The 23131-nt window shown below is 38.7% G+C and overlaps 1 protein-coding gene across 4 annotated transcripts in view; it reads left to right on the forward strand.

The window, feature by feature from the left end:
* Ccdc171 (coiled-coil domain containing 171) overlaps positions 1-6877 on the forward strand; it is a 257585-nt gene extending 250708 nt beyond the window's left edge. For all 4 annotated transcript variants that reach the window (XM_059254493.1, XM_059254492.1, XM_059254495.1 and 1 more), the window contains one exon: positions 6608-6877. In XM_059254493.1, coding sequence (XP_059110476.1) covers positions 6608-6862 — 255 coding nt within the window. In that variant the 3' untranslated portion in view covers positions 6863-6877. The remainder of the gene's footprint in view (positions 1-6607) is intronic.
* Positions 6878-23131: the final 16254 nt, after the last annotated feature.

Genomic DNA, 23131 nt, shown 5'->3' on the forward strand with positions numbered 1-23131 from the left:
TCTCTCCATTTAATTTGATGTGAGCTGTCGGCTTTCTGTATAGTGCTTTTATTATGTTTAGGTATGTTCCTTGTCTCCCTGATCTCTATAAGACTTTTATCATGAAGGGGTGTTAGATTTTTTCAGCATCTAATAAGATGATCAAGTGGTTTTTCTCTTTCAGTTTGTTTATATTGTGGATTACATTGACAGATTTTTGTATGTTGAACCATCCCTGCATCTCTGGGATGAAGCCTACTTGATCATGGTGGATGATGTTTTTGATGTGTTCTTGGATTCGGTTTGTATTTTATTGAGTATTTTTGCATCAATGCCCATGAGGGATATGGTCTGTAATTCTGTTTCTTTGTTGAATCTTTGTGTGGTTTGAGTATCAGGGTGACTGTAGCCTCATAAAGTGAACTTGGCAATATTTCTTCTATTTCTATTTTGTGGAACAATTTGAGGAGTATTGGTATTAACTCTTCCTTGAAAGTCTGGTAGAATTCTGAGCTAAAACCATCTGGTTCTGGGCTGATTTTGGTTGGGAGACTTTTTTCTCTTTTTACTTTCTTTTTATTCTTTGTGTCTTTCACATCATGCATCTCAATCCCATTCATTTTCCCTTTCCTTTGTATCCACCCTCTGCCATTGCAACTTCTTCATAAATAAAATAAAATAAAATTTAAGAAAAAAAAGAAAAAAAATCAGTCTCATCATGGAAGCTGTAGTGTGACACAGTGAATCAGTCATGCAGTAAACCATTTTGTTCATATATCTTTATTTGCACGTGTTCATTACAAAGAGTCACTGGTCTGGTTGAGGCCTCTGGTTTCTGCTACACTATTGATGCTGGGCCCACACTGGGACTCCTCTTGGATATCCTTTGTTGCCCCATGTCTTGGAGATCCTGCAGCTTTGGGCCTGTAGGATGGGTCCCTTCACATGCTCCAGCAGATCGTGAATGGAATGGACCAACTCATAACCCTGGTTCTTGGCCTGGGTAGTTGCAGGGTTGGTCAGCCCATCTGTTCTCCCTTGTCCTCACCACCAGGGTGAGGTCTCCTGCTTTGTCCTGGCTAGTTCACCCCTTGCAGCAGTGAGCAAGGAGCGGGGGTCAGGTCTGCTGCTTTTATGCCCCAGGGTGGGCTCTGCTACAACTACACCATCAGACAACTACACCAGCTCTACTATATGGCCCAGGCGAGGTGCATGGGCCACTCTCCCTGAGTGCTGTAGGAAATTAACTGTCTACCACACTGAGTGTAACTTGAGCAAAAGAGACCTCAAAGGCCACCCCAACAGTGACACACTTCCCCCTTTGAGGCCACACCTATCCAATAGTGTCACTCCCTTCGGGGGACATTTTCTTTCAAACCACACAGGCCCACTAACATCTTCATAAAGTTGGTTTTAGCGTCATTTTCTTGTGCTTCAGCTGTGTTGGAATATTCATGGCTTGATGTATTGGGATGGCTGGGCTCTGGAGATGACATGGCTTTACTGATTGTGTTCTTACACCGACATTTAGGTATCTGGATTTCGAGTGATTATATGTGTAAGTGCCCATTTCTGGGTTTGTCTTTGTGGGATGAGTGTTTCCTTCCTTGGTTTCTGTTTCCTCTCTAGTCTTTTGGCAGGAGTGGCCTTGAGTTCAGGATGCTGGTATGGCCTCTGGGAGGATAGGAGGCTTCCACCAGAGATGTTCTTAATTTCTCTTTTTTTTTTTCAGTCTCTTAAAGTTTTTATTACACATGTCTTTCTCTTTAGATTTGTTACTTTTTTGAGGCAATTGTGAATGGGATTGCTTCCCCAATTTCTTTCTCAGTATGTTTGTTTGTTGTGTGTAGGAAAGCTACTGATTTTTGTGTGCTGATTTTGTATTCTGCTATTTGCTGAATGTGTTTATAAAGGGTAGGGTTTCTGATAGACTCTTTAGAACCTTTCAGGTATAGAATCTTATCACCTGCTCATGAGGATCCTTTGGCTTCTTTCTTTCCTATTTTAAATCATTTCATCCCCTTCACTTGCCTTATTGTTCTAGCTAAATCTTCAAGTACTATATTGGATAAGAATGGAAAGATTGGGCATCCTTGTCTCGTTCCTGATTGTAGTGGAAATGCTTTGAGATGTTCTCTATGTAGCATGATTAGACTTTAGATGTTTCTTTAGAAAGGACCTATTTTACTATATATAAAAATATATTTAAAATATTTTACCTTATGTCTAATACTGAGACTTCTCAGAAATATTTAATCTTTCATGATTTACTACACTAATTTTCCTAATTTGATATGGTTATTATCATAGATAACATTTACTTGAGTGTCTTGTATGCATGGTATAGTTAAGATCTTTTAATGCATTAAAAGTCATTTAATTTACATGAATTCTTAAAACAGTAATTATTTTTGTGGAAATTAACTATATTTAATATGTTTAGTGTTTTTTGGCAAATTAGTTTTACCTGGTGTCTTTTAGAACATAGAAATGAAAAATATTTATAAATTTAGGTGAAATGTTAGAGGTTTTTGTTTCCCAGTTACTCAACAGTGTGACAAAAGGTTCATTATTTTAGTGTTCAGATTTTAGGGTATTTTTCACTAATTTCTTCTCTTAGGTGAGGACTCTAGTGATTGCATTTTCTCTGATGTTGGTTTGGAAGTCTGACTGCTACATAATCTGGAGTATGGAAGTAGTAGAAGAAACACTTTTGTCTTCAAATGACATTCACTTCTTGTGTTACAGAATATTTTGCATTCTGAAGTACACATATTTTTCCTTACAATGAATAGATGATGTCCTGGCTAGCTTTTTTGTCAGGTAGATCCAAGTTTGAGTTATCTGGGAAAAGAACATTTTCTTGATTAATGATTGATGTGCGAGGGCCCTGCCCACTGCTGTGGTACCATCCCTAGGCAAGGGGACCTGGATGGCGTAAGAAAGCAGGCTGACAGGCCCTAAGAAGGAAGCCAGTGAGGAGCCTTCTTCATGGCTTCCACTTAGTTTCTGCTTCCAGTTTCCTGCCTTCATCCTCTGTCCTGACATCCCTCAGTTATAGATTATGACCTGAGAATTCTGAGATAAACTAAGTCCTTTCCTCCCTAAGTTGCTTTTGGTCATGTTGCTTTATCACAGCAGGAGAAAAGTAATGGAGACAGAGGGGCATTTTACATGTCTGGCTGCTCTCACCTTGCTAATGTCAGTTGTTAACACTACATTTTATCTATAAAACAATGTTTACCATTTTTTGGTCCAGAAACTTTCCCCCTGTTTCTTAGATAGCTATGTGAACCCCTCTGAGGTACAGACTTCATTGCAGCATATAGGCTAAGTCCCTGGGGTGAAAGGTGACGTAGGACACTCAGATTCTGGGCATGCTGCACAGGGTCTCTTGCTGTTCTGTCTTTTCCTCGTGTGAAACCATGGTAACTGGATATAGAAATAGGGCATGTAGTGAAAGCATCAGCTCAGAGGACTGGTCAGGAGTCATGAGATGCTTGTTCCCTGTCTCCCCCCTCCCCCCGCCCGCCACTTAGTTAATTCAGATCACCATTTTTATGTCTTATACCAACGAGGCACCTTTCTCCTTGTCAAGGAACTGGCTTTTCACTGGCATCCTGTACTTCATCATTTGGTTCATTTTGAGGTATTGGGTCAAACCCAGGACCTTATGGAAGCTGGGAGAGCTGTTTTCTAAGTCCTTAAATGGTTTATGTTTTCAAAACGAGTTTTGAAGGATCTCATATTATCTATTCCTTTTACATCCAAGAATTCAGGAAATACTTTCTACAAATTTAGGAAACAGGATTGCTTTTAAAATATTGAACTGTTTCATCTCAAAATATTAAAGGATGTGACTTTTGTGACTTAACATTGAAATGACTAAGAGCATTTTGCTGATTGAAGAATAATTCCCATTTTCATTCAATAAGCAGTTAGGAATGTTTGCAGTCATTTATACATTTTAGATCCTTATATAGCAAGAATATATTCATATGTACTTGTGTTTACATGTGTGTACGCACATATATGAATCACCTATCAGAGCTTCTGTCATTAGGATTTCATTGCAGAAGTTTAAATAGAACAATAGTATTACCGTGGGATTCAGGAGTTTATCACTTTAGAAGCCTTTCTTGTAAGAGATACAATACAATTAGAGGGTTAGGAGAAAAGCTTTGCTTTACACATTCCTTGGTTTGAATCTCATTGCCATATTACTAGCTTGGTAATGTCCTTCTGCTTTACCCTGAAAAATTAGATTGAAGACACTATCTGCCCTATATGATTACTATAAAGAGATTCAATAAAGCTTCTACTACAGTTCCTGACTGTAGTAAATAGCTAACAAACATTATGTGTTTTAGTTGTATGAGTCTCACAACAGTTTGGAAGTAGACAAGAAAGTTACTTTTATTCCTATTTTATGTAGCAAGGGAGGAGATGAAGACCCTGGAGATTGTGTGGTATTTCCTCAGAAAACCGTGCTGTGTATGTAACAGAGCAAGAACTGGGTGGATTTGGTATCTCATTGGAGAAGAGAAATGAACTTAGAACAACAGAGAGAGATTGGACATAGGAAGAAACAGGTGCAATCGCATGTTTCTGCCGCCTTGGGGATAAATACACTCGACCACTGAAGTACATCTCCAGCCTCATTTGTGTTTGAGTTTTACATACTTTTGACACCCCAGGAAATACCTTGTAGTATTAGATATAAACTTATTTTAAAATGACTCAAGGTGGGGTAGACTAGGACATGGGATATCTACCCACACCCCAGGTTGTATCGTGATTTACTGTTGGGCAGAGAATTTACATTTAGGTATTCTCTTTTATACATGTAACGATGCTTCCCCCCTCCAACTTGAGAAAAATGTGATTAATAATTTATCCATTAGATTGGACGTGAAGATGGCATTTCCCAAGTATCTTTATTCTTTTTATAAGGTAATTTATACCAATAGGTAGATTGCAGTTTTTTTTCTCTTCTAATTTTTAATTAATACATTCTTCAAAAGTTGTTACTTCACTCATTTACTCAAATACCCACTGTGGACTACCCTCTCGGGGATACAGACACGTGTAGACACAGAGCCTGGCCTTACAGACTGCTTGTCTGGTAGAGAAGAAAAACATGTAACATAATAAATATCTCCAATGAACGTGACAATCAAAGCCAGTGTGAGCAGCCCACAGGGAGCGAGGACAGAAGCTAACTACCGTTTTTGGGCTTTGTAGATGGTTCTTGAAAGAGCTGCTGTCTCAGAAGGATGTTTGAGGGCAAATAGGAATTTCTTAAGGGAAACCTGAATTTTCTAGTAACTGGCCTGCTTCTGCTTCTCAGACACTTAACACTATTTCTTACTTGTTCACTAAATTATTTTCCACATGCATTCAGAATTGCTAAAATAAATACCTAGTCTCTCAAGGCTGTTTCAGTTCAGACCATCAGACTGAATGTAATTTGCACATTCTTAGCCTCTGTCTGTCATTGCATGGCATGTCTGTAGTAGGAACATTTCCTTCATAAATACTATAATACTGTTTTTGGACATATCTTTGAAATATTTGAATTAATGTTGATGTACTTGAAGCATTTTGCAAGATTAGTTGAAGAGGATATAATAGAATCCCTTTGGGTTAAAATTCACTGAAGGTTTCTTTTAAGGAAAAGTCTATAGACTATGTTTCAGCCATGTTGCAGAGCTCAGCATCCCTCAGTCTGTACTGTGTAGGGAAGATGGTAAGTTAATCAGCACCTGCTTCTACTATTACCACTATGCAGATTGTGTCTGAGGACACCTCTGTGTTATATGGTGGACATAATGACTCTTTTCGCTCAGTATGGGAATCAGCAGTTAGTCACAGGATTATTTGAGCTCTTTTGTTTCAGAACATTTGTTAGGTAGATTGCAAGTTTTACTAACTCAGCTCATTATGAAATATTAATATGTTATTCATATACCCATGTGTTGTCTCTTACAAGATTGAAATTTAGGTCAAATTACAACCTGAATTTAATTTTAGTACAGAAAAGAAGTGTGTCATATTTAAAACCTGTGTTCTAAATTTTAGGCACAATAGATCAAAGTACATCTCATTTAAATAAATCCTCTGGAATAAAGACTCAATTATTATTTTCCCAAACCTGTTTATCTTTCTGCACATGTGTGCATCCCTGTGTGCAAGTATGTATGCACATGTGGGGGCTTATGTGTACATGTACACATGTGGCGGTCAATATTGTTCCTTAGGGGCCATTCATCTTGCTTTTTTGAGACAGAGTATTAAGGTGGCCAGTGATCCTCATGAATCCTCCTGTGTCCCCCACAAACCGGGGTCATACATGGGCACCACCATGCCTAACTGTTTACGTGGGCGCTGGGATTGAATTCGGCCCCTTACACAGCAAGGGTCTTCCCCCACGGAGCTATCCCCCACCCCATCCCGGAGCTTCCTCAGGGACTGTTTGCCATATAGAATGGGAGGTTTATCTTTATTTTCTAGAAACTATACAAATTGTTTATTTTTTATTTTTGTGATTTTGCTTTCAAATGACAGAAATTCTGCTTTGGGGACAACTTTATGTGAATTGTAAGTGACATTAATTTTATTTCTTAAGGCCATGATTAAAAGTTTCTTGGATGTCTACCAGCTTGCAAGTGCTAGAATCTCTACATTAGAGAAGGAAATGACGTCGCACCGAAATCACATTGCAACTCTGAAATCTGAGCTCCACACAGCTTGTCTAAGAGAGAATGAAAGTTTACAATCAGTAAGTTCAGACCAAAATGCTTTTGTCTTCCTTGGGTCTTGGGTCACATGTATATTCATGTTTATATTGCTCGCAAGATCATTTGGCTGTATCTGTGTGTGAGTGTGTGTTTATGTAATTTAAGATAAGTGATCAATCAAATAACATAAAATTAGTATGGAGGAACATTAGAGAGAAGAAAAAGCGATTAATTTTTCCACTGTATCATGTACAGAGGAATGCATATTGTTCTCACGCTCCAACACTACATCAGGACTCCTTTGTTTGGCAGCGCACTGACGGCTGGGTTTGGCAGTATGCATAGTTAAAGCTTCTAACTGTCTGAAGATTCAGTGTGTCCCATTAAGACGGAATATTATTAATTATGCGTATAACCAAAATGGTAATTAGAACATGTGATTATTCTCTGTAGAAAACTAGACTTATTCATAATACATGCCTAGCTAAAGATGCATGTTGTGATTCATCTATATGATTAAAATTCTGTTTCAGTACTCATTTTATGTCTTAAAATTTTAGCCATGATGAAATTTGGGCTAATTTAAAACTAAAACTAAAAAAATTCTACATTTGGGATATGCATTTGGGGAATTTTATGAAATGAATATATTTGTGATGTAGTGGAATGTAACAGACATTCAGAGGGTTGTTAGTAATTGGACTGTATGTTTTCCTTTTTTGATTTGGTTATGATGCATGGGGGTGACTTTTGAGTAAAAACTACAGTTTCTAGATTCAGCTGTGGGCCTGTTTCAAACGATGATGCTTAGCAGCACAGGAGCTAACCTGGCTGACCTTAGGTTGGTGACAGCTGTGGTTTAGCTCGGCTTTTTCCTTCCGGATTCAGCTCCATTGCCAGCATTTCAGTGACACCTTTGGGACTGTGGTGTTTGGAACAGCAGCCAGCAACCAACCCCTCCCTCCTGTCCCACTCCTCTCTGCCTCTCTTTGCCCCTCATGTCTACCTTTCTTGCTTTCCTCTTTTTGCCACAGCTCCCATCATCCACTGACCCATGAGGTGTTTCACGGGTGTGCATTGTCTGTTTGCTCCCTGCGCTCAGTTGAACCCCAAATACACTCTACAAATACAAGCACTTTTGAGGTGTTCTTCACGGCCACAAAGACGCCCTGGGTGGGCCAAGAGCAGTCTGGCCACAGTCGATACCTAGTATTTAGGAACATGCATATTAGGAATTTACCTAATGAATATCAAAAGCCAGTTACTTGGGACCTAGGGTGTCAGTTCAATTTTTTTATCCTTTATTAGATTTTTAATGAGAGCTTAATGATACTTTGACCTCTACTAAGAGAGATTAAGATTAAAGAGGGAACATTGCACATTTGAACATTTGAATTTACATATTCACCTTTCTTCATGTTTATTCTCTGTTAGAATTGTATTATACTGTTTAGCTTATGTTAACTGGGTTGGGTTGTACCAATCCTTATTGCTTGTTACTATTAGTCACAGAAAACTAATTGCTTGTATTTTAAGAAAGGCAAAACTTGATGAACAGAAATTGTTTCTCTAATTGTTACTTTTTTAACAATTACTTTTTTGATGAAATTGTACTTACTGTTATACCCAAACCACCTTTCGGGTCTAAACACACTTGGTCATCACCTCACATGTGAGATGTGTTCATTCTTGCCATGGTTCTCATGAAGGGAACACACTCACTGTGAAGACTCATCCTGAGATGTGATCTTTCATCCTGGGAAGCACAGGGTCTTTATGTGTGTGTGCGCTTTTGTTGATTTCTTTCGTTGGGCATCACTGTCTCTAAAATAGTAACACATCTTCATGATGATTTTGTTTGTCAAGGCATTTGCATGTGCTCTTTCTAATTTAAACCTCTCAAGAACTTTGAGGGAGGGAGACAAGCAAACCTTAGACTTCGTCTGATATGGATATGAGGCAATAGTTTTTGGTGGGTTAAGAGCATGAGCTTTGAGTGTGTCTCCATTTGGAATTCTACTAAGTATACATTACAAAAATTAGCATGACTTTTTTTTTTGTTTGTTTGTTTGTTTTTTGTTTTTCGAGACAAGGTTTCTCTGTGTAGCTTTGTGCCTCTCCTGAAACTCACTTGGTAGCCCAGGTTGGCCTCGAACTCACAGAGATCCGCCTGGCTTTGCCTTCCGAGTGCTGGGATTAAAGGCGTGCGCCACCACCACCTGGCCAATTAGCATGACTTTTTATAACAGAAAATTTAGTTATAAATTATAACCCATATAGTAAGTGCATTTCTGTTACTTTTAAAAATACAGTGTTTTTATTTCATGGGTTCTTATTATAACAGTAAGAAATCTAGATGTAGGTGGGGTTATTTTTGCTAGTTTAGTGGTTCATTTTATAAACGCAATTCCTAAACTGCTTCCTTGTCCTTGGATGTAGTAATCAGCTTTAGGATTTTAAGTCACATCTAAGGTAGAAGGACAGGTTGCCTCAGCAGCATCTGGTACATGGATTCTAGTTCTGTTGGATCTCCGAATTTTCAACTGCAAGTGAGAATGATGATATTACTTCCTAATGCAGATATTGAGAAGTCGACTGAGAAATGTTCAGCTGTTTTGGACTTTGCCATGTACTTATACTTAGTGAGTAGATAGGTGGTGTGTGTGTGTGTGTGTGTGTGTGTGTGTGTGTGTGTGTGTGTGTGTGTTATTAGTTTAATAACCTTTATTCAGATAGCAAATTGAGTGCATCACCTCAGGAAGGTTATCTGCTAGCCTAACACTTTCAGTGGCATCATTTTGTTCTGCTTTGTACTGTAGCTTGTGTGTTCTTTTCTGTCTATGGCAGCATCAGTGTATTTCAAAACTGAGCTCACTGCTCTTTCTGAGGCCTGTCTTCCTCTTTTTTCATTGACTAATTTTTAAAATTCAGTCTAAAAATGCCTGAGGATAAATCTTGGAAAATTCAACTTATAATTCCTGAGTTATAAAGGTTATAAAGGAGGCTGTGAAAGAAAAACAAAAAATATACCATGGGGACAAAATATTGCAAGAAGAATCTGTAGTCAATAGTGTCAGGGGCTTTGGAAGTACAGTAGAGCAGAGGCTGAAAATGTCCTTTAGACTTGACCTGTGGAGGCCACTGGTTACCTTAACAAAACCTCTTCTAGCAAGGTGTTGGTGAGTATGCAGGAACTGACCCTTTCCAAACCATGGTGATTTTACATTTCCTCAGATATTTAGCAGCTAGATGTGAGACAGAGGCAGTATGTTCTGAAGGTCCAGAGAATTCTAAGATAGAAGTGATTTCTGTGGTCTATTGTCTTGAGACCCCTGTAGCTTGAGTTTTCCTGCCTGGCCCACAGTCAGGGCAAATCTCTTTCACCTGCCAGTCCCACAGCCTCTCAGACCCGACCAAGTAAACACAGAGACTTATGTTGCTTTCAAACTGTATGGCCGTGGCAGGCTTCTTGCTAACTGTTCTTATAGCTTAAATTAATCCATTTCCTTTAATCTATACCTTGCCACATGGCTCGTGGCTTACCGGCATCTTCACAAGCTGTTTCTCATCGTGGCAGCTGGCAGTGTCTCTCTGACTCAGCCTTCCACTTCCCAGCTTTATTCTCCTCCTTGCCCCGCCTACACTTCCTGCCTAGCCAACGGCCAATCAGTGTTTTATTGATTAATTAGCAACACATTTGCCATACATCCCACAGCAGACCCCTAAATATAGCCCCCCAAAATTCTATCCAGTACACTATACTTTTACTATTTTAGTTCATCGCATGTCTTTTTCAATCCTTTTCTTTTTACTTTCCTATGCTTTATATTTACTGTGAGTTTCTTCTAGAAAGGAATGGTTTGGTTTTCCTTTATGCATTTTCACAGTCTCTGTTTTTTAATTAAGTAATTAAGCCATTTATAATTAATATATTGCTGATAGGCTTGCATTTTTCTATCATTTAAAAAATGTGTTTCTTCTGTTTTTGTTTCTCTGTGTTCCATTTATTTTTTCTCTTTGATTATTTGAATTTATTTCAGCATTCCGTTTTAATTTGTCTACTGGCTATATATATATATGTATATATATATATTCATTATTTTAGTGATATATAGATATATCTTAATATTGTTATTGACCCCATCAAGAAAAGTATAAAACCTTACAAGGAGTTCTCACCCCCATCAAGAATCATTATAGAAAACCACGCCCATAAAAATGCTGGATTGTGAAGCTCAGTTCTAATGGATACAGCTACAAAACACTTCCTCACCTAAAGCTCAGGGAACATTACAGAAGAGGGGCTGAAAGATTGTAATAGCCAGAGAATCATGGAGTTTGCTGTGAGACTATGTCCCCTAGTAACGTCGTATATTACAGCCCATAAAGTCTCACCAATATAACTGCTCAAGTGTGAGCTGAACAAGGACAACAATAGATATGCCACAGTGGATGGAGACAGAGAACTACAGACAACTAAGAAACGCGGAGAGCAGGAGTAGTAGTCTTCTCCAAGGAAGCGCACACCAGTTAGTTATCCAATACCAGTGATCAGCCCTGAAAACATACATATAAGTAACGTTGTCTAGACTGAGCAGGTTTATTTAGGAATATATATTTATATACTTAAACATAAATGTGTGTAATAACAATAATGAAAAAAAGAGGTAATGAATTTGAAAGAGAAATAAGGAAGGAGTGGTATTTAGGAGGATTTAGAGAGAGGGATAAAAAGGGGGAGAAATAATGTAATTGTATTATAATCTTAAAAATAAAAGAAAAATCCTTACTAGGATGTAAGTTATTTGTTCTCCCATGATTATATCATAATTCACACACACACACACACACACACACACACACACACACATATATATACACACACATACATATATGTACATTGTTACTCAATTTATATATATACATTGAAAGGGCCACCAGACATTTTTCTTTCAACAGCTATGCATAATTTTAAAATGTATTAAGGCAAATCTTTTACAATTACCTAGACTTTACCTTTTTCAACTTCTTTATCTTGAAGACCTAAATCTCTGTTTACTATCATTTCTTTTTAGTCTAAGGAAAACTCTTAAGTATTTTTTTTTTTTTAGAGATTCAACATTATAGTGGATTTTGTTAGTTCTCTTTCTTTTTACAATGTTTTTATTTCACTTTTTTTTGGAAAATATTTTCATTGAATATGGCCTTCTGTATTGACAGTAGTCTCCCTGCTGTGAAATGCTTTGCCATTTCCTTTACTCCTACAGGATTTCTGGTGGGAACTGTACAGTCACTCAGAGGATTATCTCCCTAACCTGTTATCTCATGTTTTTCTCCACCCTCATTCAAGATTTCTCTGTCATTTTTTTCCAGTTTGATTGTAACATGCCGATGCACATTAGTTAGTTGTTAGATGTTTGTAGGGAGTGGAGTTTGTCCTATTCAGTGAGTTTCTTGAATCTGTGCGTTTACATCTCTCCCTGGATGTGGGAGGTCTTCAGCCATTAGTTCTTAGAATCTCAAGGTTTCTTTCTCTTTCTCCATTATTTATTTCCTGTTGTTTGATTGGATGAACTCCGTGAATTCGCACAGGTTCACTATATATTTCATGTGTCATAGCTGCTGTGAACACATCTAATAAAAATTTAATTTCAGTACTGTATGTTTTTACTTCTGAAATTTCAATTTGTTCATTTATAAATATGTCCTGAACAATTTTATGCTGTCACTCATTTCAAGAATGTCAGTAACAGCTTTGTCTTTGTTTTGTAGTTCCACTGTCTGCTTCATTTGGGGAGTGCCGTGTGCTTCCTGTCTTCTTACGTTTTCAGTTGTGACCCTGCCTCTAGTTCCTGAGCCATCTCTCTAGCCCTATTGTCTCTTCTAAGAATGTGACAAAATTTCTTACTTTTGGTGTGTTGAGAAATTTTAGATTATTTCTTTTTTTAGACTTTTTTTTATTATTTCTTGAACATTTTACACATTGTATGGTTTAAATTATAATTCTTATTATAATCCTTAGAATCCTTATATTTTTCCATTGTATCATGAATTTTCTTGATTTTCCTGCTGAGAATGGAAAGACTGTCATGTCTTCGTTTGTTTTCTCTGGTAGGCGTTCTGAAGTTTCCCTGGTCTTTCTAGGCACATGGGTGATTGCGCTTCTCCTAGCCTTACAATTTAGGCCTTACTGGGTGAGTTGCTTAACCAAGAAATTATAAATGGAACTGACATGTGTTATTTCCTTATGCAAATATTCAGTCATTCCTTCATGAATCCATGTATGCTCTATTTTTAAAATTATTTTTTTATTTTTGAGATTATAATATAACTACCCCATTTATCCCTCCTCCTTTCTTCTTCCAAACCCTCCCATATACTCCTCTTTGCTCTTCTACAACTCATGGTCTCTTTTCATTAATATATATATATATATATTTCTGAATATAATAACATATATAATTTCTAAATACACAAACACAACCTATTCAGTCTGTGTAATGGTTGTCTGGGTGGGCAGCCAGCGGGTGCTCTTCCCTGGGAAAACCATCTCTCCCTCTGTCGGCGTTCCTCAGTTGCCTTGTTCCTTTGTGGGGTTGAGGCCACCCGGCCTTTCCCCTTCCCCGTCAGTGTGTCTGTTGTTGTCCGTGGTCGGCTCATGTTAGGCAGCCATGTTGATGCGGCTTTATGGATGTAACTTCTGACATTACTAGGAGACACAGTCTCAGAAAATTCCCTGTTCCTCTGGCTCTTAGGATCTTCTCACCTGGCTTCCTCAGTGACCCAAGCCTTAGAGGCAGGAGTTTTATTGCAGATGTATCAGTTGGGACTGGGCTTCAGGACTGTAATTTGATTACTGTGGTTTTTTGTAATGATCTCAATCTATTACATCAGAGAGAAGTTTCCTTCCTTCCTCCCTCCTTCCCTCTCTCCCTCCCTCCCTCCCTCCCTCCCCTTCATCCCTCCCCTCCCTCCCTCCTCCTCCTCCTCCTCCTCCTCCTCCTCCTCCTCCTCCTCCTCCTTCTTCTTCTTCTCTCTCTCTCTCTCTCTCTCTCTCTCTCTCTCTCTCTCTCTCTCTCTCTCTCTCTCTCTCTCCTCTTTTCCCCTGAAACAGCATTTCTCCGTGTAACAGCTCTGGCTGTCTTGGAACTTGCTTTGTAGACCAGACTGGCTTGAAATTCAGAGACCTGCCTGCCTCTGCCTCTGCCTCCTGAGTGATGGGATTAAAGGCTAGAATTTTTTCTGTCTATGCTGCCATACAGTTGCTGAGAGCGAGGCTTCCCTTAGAACAAAGTGGGGAAAGAGAGGAAAAGGAAAGAATGGAGATTGTCCTCTACTCCAGCACTGGCTCTCAGTACCCCCTGTAGTTATCTGGCCAGACAGGTCTCCATGTAAGGAAGTAAGAACAAAGGAAAGGAAACAGGAGACCCACAGTTCTACTGAGCACATGCCACTCTTTTCTCTAAACTCTGCTCACTTTCCTTTGCTTTTCAGAGCCCTCAGCAGGTCCTTCTAGTATTTCCCCAAGGTATTTCAGTTGTAACAAATTCAAGAGATAGCCTTTAGGGGTTTACTTTATTGTAGGGAGTAGTATGGTGTACACTAGGAATGATAGTGACCACAGTGGCCAATCATGGCATCCTAGATTCAAATTTCTTTGTCTTTTTGGGTAAGATTTTTAACCTCAGTGAGCTGCTATTCCTTATCTAGTATTTGGGAATATTAATGCCTGCTGACATAGGTGTTTCAAAATCAGAGAAGTAGTTAGTGCTTTGTACCATTTTGTCCGCAAAGCACTTACTGTAGACATGGTCTCCATTGGAATTCATGCACGTCTGTGTCTGTTCTGTATAGATCATTTTATATCTTACTTTCTGAGTGGGCGTCATTTGAAGCATGGGGATTAAAACGAATAAGACATGAGCTCTGCTTTTGTGGTTTCCTGTTCTTTCCTGGGAATATAACAGACACAAAAATAAGCATAGAAAGTCCATGGGAACAGAGGTGAGGGGAGGTCATTCTGCCTAACGTTGTCAGAGGTACCAAGAAGGTCAGAAATGTCAGTGAGAGTCTCTGTAATGATTTGATAGCTTGTTAGAAGGGAAGAGCGATCCAAATATATATTTTTTTTCCAATGAGGGATGAGCTTTCTGTATAACAGTCTGTTTAATGAATGATGTTATATTGTGAAATTTGAACACTATAATAATATATTCCTGCATTGGTTACATATCCTCTCTCTGTTAAAGTCACTGCACTCAAACAGTTGTGTACAATAGAATCCCAAACTGCTTGCTCTGGTAGTCCAAGCCCACCTTCATGTTTTTCACTCTGTTCTTCAACAGTAAGTTCCCCTTTTATTTTATGATCTGTTTGACTGTGCTCCTAACCATCATGGCCTTGATGCCTGTGTTTGGTGTCGCTAGTGTTTATCTTGGTCATTTCAGAATCCTATTAAGTAGTCCAGTCTTCGAACACACACCTCACATGTCATCACTATTTTCTCACAGGCCCCACATGCGAAGCTTCCCAATGATGCAGATGTTTATATATCCTGGCACTGTTGTTCCTCATACAAATACTCTGAACATCAGTTTTGATGTTTTTAATATATAGATGGAAGTGCTTACACTGTAAGATTGTTTAAAGAACAAAATAAAGACAATGTCTGGCATATTAGTAGGTGCACAATAAATATTGATTCTCTTGCCTATGTACAACCGTATTTTTCTGTTAGCTATGCATTTCCCGAAGCTAAGCTTTAAAATATGTTAATTAGGAGAAAATCTTTTTTGTGTGTAGGCAAGAAAAAAGAACAAGCAACTGTTAGCCATGAAGTCATATGTTAAGAGAGATCCCACTATACACTGGTACAGAGTGCAGATTCTGAGTCCCATTCTAGACTTGGGTAGCACTCACCTGGGTCACTCTGGTTCTTTGATGCTTTCCTGAGATTGCAGTGTGGCACATGCAGCGGTCACCAGCACTACAGGGGGAGAGAGAGAATGAGGCAGCAGTCACCAGCACTACAGGGAGAGAGAATGAGGCAGTGGTCACCAGCACTACAGGGAGAGAGAATGAGGCAGTGGTCACCAGTACCACAGGGAGAGAGGAGAATGAGGCAGTTGTGGCTGGGGAACTGAATTCAGGTGTGGGAGAGGACAAACCTCCTTCAGGAACTGAAATCTTAGTGAGATAATGAAGATTACTTAGGAGCTGATAGAGAAAAGCACTCTATGCTTACAAGCTGAAAGACGTCCAGTATGACTTGAAGCTTGTGAGAGCCGACCCTGGAGGATGGAAGAACTTGAAGGAGCCAACCCTGAAAGATGTGGGGCAACTTGTGAGAGCCGACCCTGGGGGATTGGGGAGCTTGTGAGAGCCGGCACTACAGGATGTCCCTAAGCAGGGACAGGCTCCACTTTTGAGACTTAGTTCTCTCTGGTAACTGTTAAAAAAACACCTCCTTCCTTTGCTTTAGTTCTTTTTCCTGCTCTAAATTTATTTATTTTTCCTGTTTCTCCTCCAAATTCACCCATATTTTATGCCAGTCAACACTCATTTTACATTTTGCTGAATACTGCTTACTTTCTAAGTGAGTCAATTGAACCCCTTATATGTTTAGCATAAGCTCCAGCCTTGGCCTTTGGATATTAATAGAACTAAATAAGAGCAACATAACATACCCATGGTGACAGCTTGGCTGATACCAAACTTTATTTTTGGTATTGGTTTTCATTTCTAAACTTTGAGAGTTTTTGCATGTTCTTAAAACTAGAGGGTTCTGTGGCGCAGTAAACAGGGTCGTGGAGGTAACAGCTCACGTTGCACCAGCCTCATACCGTCGCTTCTAGAGCCTTGCTTTCTGATGCTTTTAAAGAAGATCCACTTTTGGATCTGGACAGTTGGCTTAGTAATCAGCAGCCCTGGCTGCTATTCCAGAGGACCTGGTTTGATTCCCAGCCCCCACACGGTGCCTCACAACTACCTGTAACTCCAGATCCAGGGCATCTGATGCCCTCTCTGGCCACCACTGGCACCAGGCATGTGCATGGTACACAGCTATACAAACAGGAAAAACACCCATACACATAAAATAATAGCATTGTTTAAAAAGTAAAAAAAAATGTAAGATCCAGTTTCATGATGCGTTACTGGAAGTGACTTTTGAGTATGATATTATAAATTTTATATTTATATAATATTTAAACATTGCACATTATTTTGCAAATAAATAAACAAACATATATACATAATAAATATGACTTTGTAAAGTTGTGTCCTTCACTAAAGTGTTATAAGGATGGATAAACAAGTATAAGAATGGTATATAAAATGGTATTTTGGCACCTGGACGTTTTAATTAATTCTGTCTGTTGTTCACAGAATGGTAACAACTAAATTTGATTCTGAACACCTCTCTCTCTTCTGTTTTCCTTTCTAATTAAGTTATTGAGAGCATCATTTGCTTGATAGATATCTATACTTAGATTTTCTGAAGACACTTCAAATTTATCGAGGTGCTAAAATTAGTATTGTCCAACCCTGGAAGGACCCAAACTCTGCCTTCCAAATTCTACCTTTACCAACATGCCTTGACCAGTACATAACCCTGGCCATTCTGCTTCACGTTTCCTCTAATGCCACTTTTACAAATGCTAAGTCTTACTCTCAACCACCAGATTTACATCCTTCTCCCTATTTTCTACCTATGTGGATATGAGTTTCCCTGTATTACAGAATGTACGTTCAAATAAAATGACATTTCTTTTCTTCACTACATTTTCTAAAAATTGGATAAAATTCCAAAACTGTTCATGGCAAAACAAACATTCTTTTGGCATAAATGTTCCTATATCTGGTCTTGACTTTTCCATTCTATCTGCCATATTAGTGCCAGAGTTACCTTTTGAAACACAGATGCAGCCGGGGTATAGCTCCACTCAAAATATATTTTTGTTCCATTTACTTTTCCCAGTAATGTGCAAGATCTTTGTCATGGACATTCAAAGGGGTTCTGGCTCTGTCTGGCTTTTGAACCTAGCTCCAGCTGGCAGAGCCCTTTTATCCCTCTACTCACTGTCCGGGCACCACGTATGTTTGACTCCACAATCAATTACTGTGTGTAGTACCACACTGTGAGTCTTTGAGGTGCTGCGCTATCTGATTTTATAATCTGTTTCAACCACCTGACCTTAAGAAATGCTGATCTATTTGAATTAATATTAATTGGAGGAGGCTTCCTTCTGTAATACTTGTCCATTACCTACTTATTGTTTATTACGTCCTCTGCACAAACCACAGGTCCCCTGAACTTGCCTGTACCCCATTTTCCTGATTAATTCCCATCAAATTATGTGTCATGGTCTTCCCTAATGACAGCAAGATTGAGTATGATAATTTACATATTATTATGTCTTTGGTAAAATAAAATGAATTGGGTACTTTTCTTCTTTATTAATCTTCGTAAAAAGGGACAAAATTCCAAGCATGTTTGTGGCCAAGCAGAGCATTGCTTTGACATGCCGTTTAAATAATTTAAGCTTTGTTGAATGTTCTATGGCTCTTGCCTCTACACAGATAAACTGACTAGTAGTACCTTTTACTCACACGCTGGGGCTCAGGAAACGCGTGTTGATGACAATTTAAAAAACAAATTAATATGAACTGTGCCTCGGCCCTACAACAGCTAGGCTATGAGAGGATTATTTCAGGTGGAAATTAATTTACACAAATCAGTAGAAAGTTCTTTCTTAAAAGTGTATTTTGGGGGCTGGAGAGATGTCTCAGCAGTTAAGAGCACTTGTTGCTCTTCAAGAGGACTCAGGTGTAGTTCATGCCATCCACATCAAGTGGCTCACAACTATCTTTAACTTCAGTTTGGGGAGATGATCCAGTGTCCTCTTCTGGACTCCGTGGCACCAGGCATCACGTGGTGTACGTACATACATATAGGCACTCACTCATTATTTTATTGAGTTTGCATTTATTCAAACCCTTTATGGAGCCCGATGAGTTGCAGTCCTGTAATATACGTATGTTAGTAGGCCCTGGGGCAGATTTATGTATGGAAAAATAAAGAACCTTGTCCTTTACCTTACCAGGAAAAATTCCAGACTAGGAGAGATAACAGAATAATCTGCAGAGTTATGCACTTAAGGAATCAGAGGAAATTTAAGAAAAGATATTTTTACACTATTTTTTTGGCACACTTGCCGTACAATTTATATAATAGCATATTTCACAACCAGGAGCTTCAAATTACTGTGCGATTAATAGATTATGTTTTATAAAATGTAATAAAGCTATTATACTTTAAATTATATTCTCTTTTTAAAAGCTGTAGTTAAGAGGTTATTTTTTAAATTTTTTCCTTTTATTGAAAATAGATTTCTTTTTCATATTATATCCTGATTACAGTTTCTCCTTCCTCTACTCCTCCCAGTTCCTCCCCATCTCCCCTCCCATTCAGATCAGCCCCCATCTGTCTCTCATTAGAAAATAAGCAGGCTTCTAAGGAATAATAATATAATATAATATAATAAGATAAAACAAAAACTAACATCTCAGAATAGGACAAAACAAACAGAAGGAAAAGAGCCCAAGAGAAGGCACAAGAAACAGACTTCTTCATCCACATATTCAGAAATATCATAAGACAATAAACTATAGGGTAAAAAAGAGAATAAAAATAGAAATAAAATAAAACTAATATAACAGGAAAACAGTGACATAACATTATGAGATAAAGAACCTCCAAAGATGCCATTGAGTTCATTTTCTGTTGGCCGTCTACTGCTAGGGATGCAGTCTACTAAACAAGAGTAGCTTGTTCCCCCAGTGAGACTCCTGGAGGAAACTAAAGTTTTATTTGCAAGTGGTTCAATTGGAGATTGCGTCTGGGTTAGAAAGGTGGGCATGTGTCCACTTCTCCTTTCAGCTCTAAAATCCCATCTGCTGCAGACTTATGCAGGCCCCGTGCCTGCTGCCTTAGTCTCTGTGAGTTTATATTTACATCAGTCTTGTTGATTTCTTGGTGTCCTCCATCCCCTCTGGCTTTTTCTGCCTCCTTTTCCATGGGGTTCCCTGAGCCCTGAGAAAGAAAGAAATGTTTTAAAATTGTATTTTCTTGGACACTTACCAGCTATCATACAAAAAGTTAACTCATAATGGATCGAAGCCCTGAGTATAAGACTGACAGTGAGAAAATCCATAGAATCCACAGGTTTAAATACTCAAGTGCTTAGATTTGGTGATTGATTCATAGATATAACTGCATAAGGGTAAGAGCCGAAAGAAACCCAAATGTACTAGCTTTCTTCAAAATTTAAAACTTTTGTGCATGAAAAGACAAAGCCAACATAGTGAGAACATATTCAACAGATGGGGAGAAAATATTTATAATTCTGTATCTATATAAGGTCTAATGTAGAGGATATTAAGAGCTCTTTAACACAATGGGTAAATGATAACCTAATTTTAAAACTGGACAAAGGATTTTACTAGCCACTTTTCTAAAGAATGTAAGTATCCATCCAACACTTAGGAGATACTTGACATCTCTTGATGACTCCTTGGTAAGTTAAATGTGAAGTTTCCATTTGACACAGCAAGGCTCCTCCTAGGTAAATATCCAGAGGAATCCGAAGCAGTTCTTCAGACAAAATACCTCTGCTTAGCAGCAAGTGAATATTCACTATAGCCAAGGGGGTTTGCTCAATGCACGTCAGCTGATGAAGGGATAAAAACACATATTGTATCTAGACAGGAGTATGTCATTTAGTCATAAGTTTCAATACATTTAAAAATATATTTAAGGCCGGGCGGTGGTGGCGCATGCCTTTAATCCCAGCACTCGGGAGGCAGAGCCAGGCAGATCTCTGTGAGTTGGAGGTCAGCCTGGGCTACCAAGTGAGTTCCAGGAAAGGCGCAAAGCTACACAGAGAAACCCTGTCTCGAAAAACCAAATATATATACATATTTATGCGTGTGAGTATTTGCATGAATGTATATATGTGCACTGTGCATGTGTCCAGTGGGCATGGAGCCCAGTAGAGGGTGTTAGATCCTTTAGAACTGGAGTTGCAGGCAGTTGTGAGCTGCCATGTGGGTGCTGGGAACTGAACCCAGGTTCTCTGCATGAGCAGCAGGTGCTCTTAACTGATGAGCCATCTCTTCAACCCCAAGGTGCCCTGACATTTTGATCCATGTTGCAGTATGCACAAAACCCCAGACTCACCAAAACAGACCACTTAGTCTTCTTCATGAGGCCACACTTGCATGATTCCATGTGTATGAAATGTCCCCAACTGGCCATAAAGATAGGAATCAGATTAATAGTTGACAGTTGTGGTAATGAGTACAGGGTTTCCTTGGGACGAGGAAACTTTCTGGAAGGAGATAGCTATACAGAGTCGTGGGTATACTTCACAGCTTAAAATTAAAGAGATGGCAAATTCTATGTTGTGTGTGTTTTACTACATTAATTTTTTTTTTTTTTACATTGAGTTTTTGCCTGGTGTGGGATTCTTACACAGGATGGCCAAGTGTTACACTGCAAAGTAGCATGACACAGAGAAACAGGAAATTTGGCTTCTGGAGAAAACTTGCCTACTGATTCACCTCAAAGCTTTGGGAAGTAAACCATACAGTCTCCATGGGTCTTGGTTTTCCTGGCTATAGGATGAAGAGTTTTAATTAAATGAAATCTGAATTCTTGCATAACTCTAAAATTGTTTTATTTGAGTTATAAATAGCAATTTAGAATTGTGAATTCTGTGTTTTATGTTGTTCCTGCTTCAACTTATATCAATAAAATGAATATGTTTCTAAACTTGGTTATATTCAGCACCAAGAAACCATTCACAAAAACATACTAGGTATGTAAACCTCAGAATATAACTTATAACTAGGTAGTCAAAAAGTCCCCAAAGTAATTGGAAAATGGATTAGTATACTTGTAAGAAATATTTCCTTTTTAATGCACAGTTTTTTTGATATTTAATATGTCAGGAATGTGAACTTTTAACTTGTCAAACTATTGTAACATATTTGAAAATTATAGTAATTTGATTAAAATGTTGCCTATAAGGCATAAGGTTTAGTTAATGGAATCCATATGTAATTAAAATGCAGAACTAAATGTAATCAGACTCCAGTGACTAGTGCCTTCGTATTGATAGTTTTACAATGGCCTCTGGGGTTGAAAGTTTAAATGTTACAGAATACAACAGTGCTGTAGAAATAAGCTGGCTGTTTAGTTGGGTTAACGTTACCAACACAGTCACTTAATGATCTGTGGCTCTGGAGTCCTGGATTGTCATTGTTCTAGTGGCATCTTCTGTTGGCAGGTGGCAGATGCACATGGCTGCTGTGCCACTGGAAGAGCACAGCACCTCAGCATAGACAGACCAAGATGAAGGTCCCTGCTGCGAGCCTACCCACACTCCTTTTTAATAACAGAGTTGCTTAATTTGGGTGAATTCACTTGGATCATATGAAAGTAATAGACACAACACTATGCACCAACCCACAAAAAAGCTAATTTTTTTTTTCCCCCTGAACTTAAAAAAAACCCTGATTTTCTCTGGACCTTTTTAAGAGTCGACATCCTGTGCTAGAGTTCTCTAATCATCACCAGCACAATTTACAATCAGAACACACAGAGAGCCGGTTCAGACCAGCTCATCTGTTGATCTTGGCGGCAGTCCTTAGTCTTACTGTGTACAGCTGCCACTTAAGAGTGGGGGGACTCAGCGGAGAGCCAGGGAGGGGGAGCTGCAAGGCTGGTCAAGGCAGGAGCACACAGACCTGCTTCATCTCAGTGGTCTTTCGTATTTTAGTGCCCTCCACCCCTTTTTAACCCAAAATTAAATGCGGACCTCTCCTGAGCCGCTGCGCTCCAGGCATAAGAAATTGTAATGTCTGGCTTCCAGAAACTGTCCCGTCAAAATGTGCTTCTGATTAGGTGGCTTAATTACAGCTGTGAAAACCATGTTGATTTAGGCCTCAAGATTCCAGGCCATGTCAGCTGCTATTAGCTAACCTTGGACTGAGTCCACCATTTTAAAACTCTATACCACTAACGTCACCCTGCTTGACAACTTTTTATTTAAGTGGAAAAGTTGCCAAAAGCAATGCATTTTAATCAATGTATTGTTCAGCACACAATTTCATTTGTTTCACCATTAATGACTTTATCAAGAGTAAGGAAGCTCTGTTTGTTCAAAACAGTAAGTTTTGAGAAGTATTTTTGTAGGGTCAACTGACACAAGAATTACTTTTAATTCCTTTAATTCAGTCTTATTTTAAATCTAACATGTTGGTTTAGCCACCCAACTTTATTACACCTAAATTTTCCTGACAGTTTCATTTGCTGTTAGGAAATAAAATTGCATTTTTTTCAACATGGG

This window comes from Peromyscus eremicus, chromosome 2, assembly GCF_949786415.1.
Source record: "Peromyscus eremicus chromosome 2, PerEre_H2_v1, whole genome shotgun sequence".
NCBI classification, from domain to species: Eukaryota; Metazoa; Chordata; class Mammalia; order Rodentia; family Cricetidae; genus Peromyscus; species Peromyscus eremicus.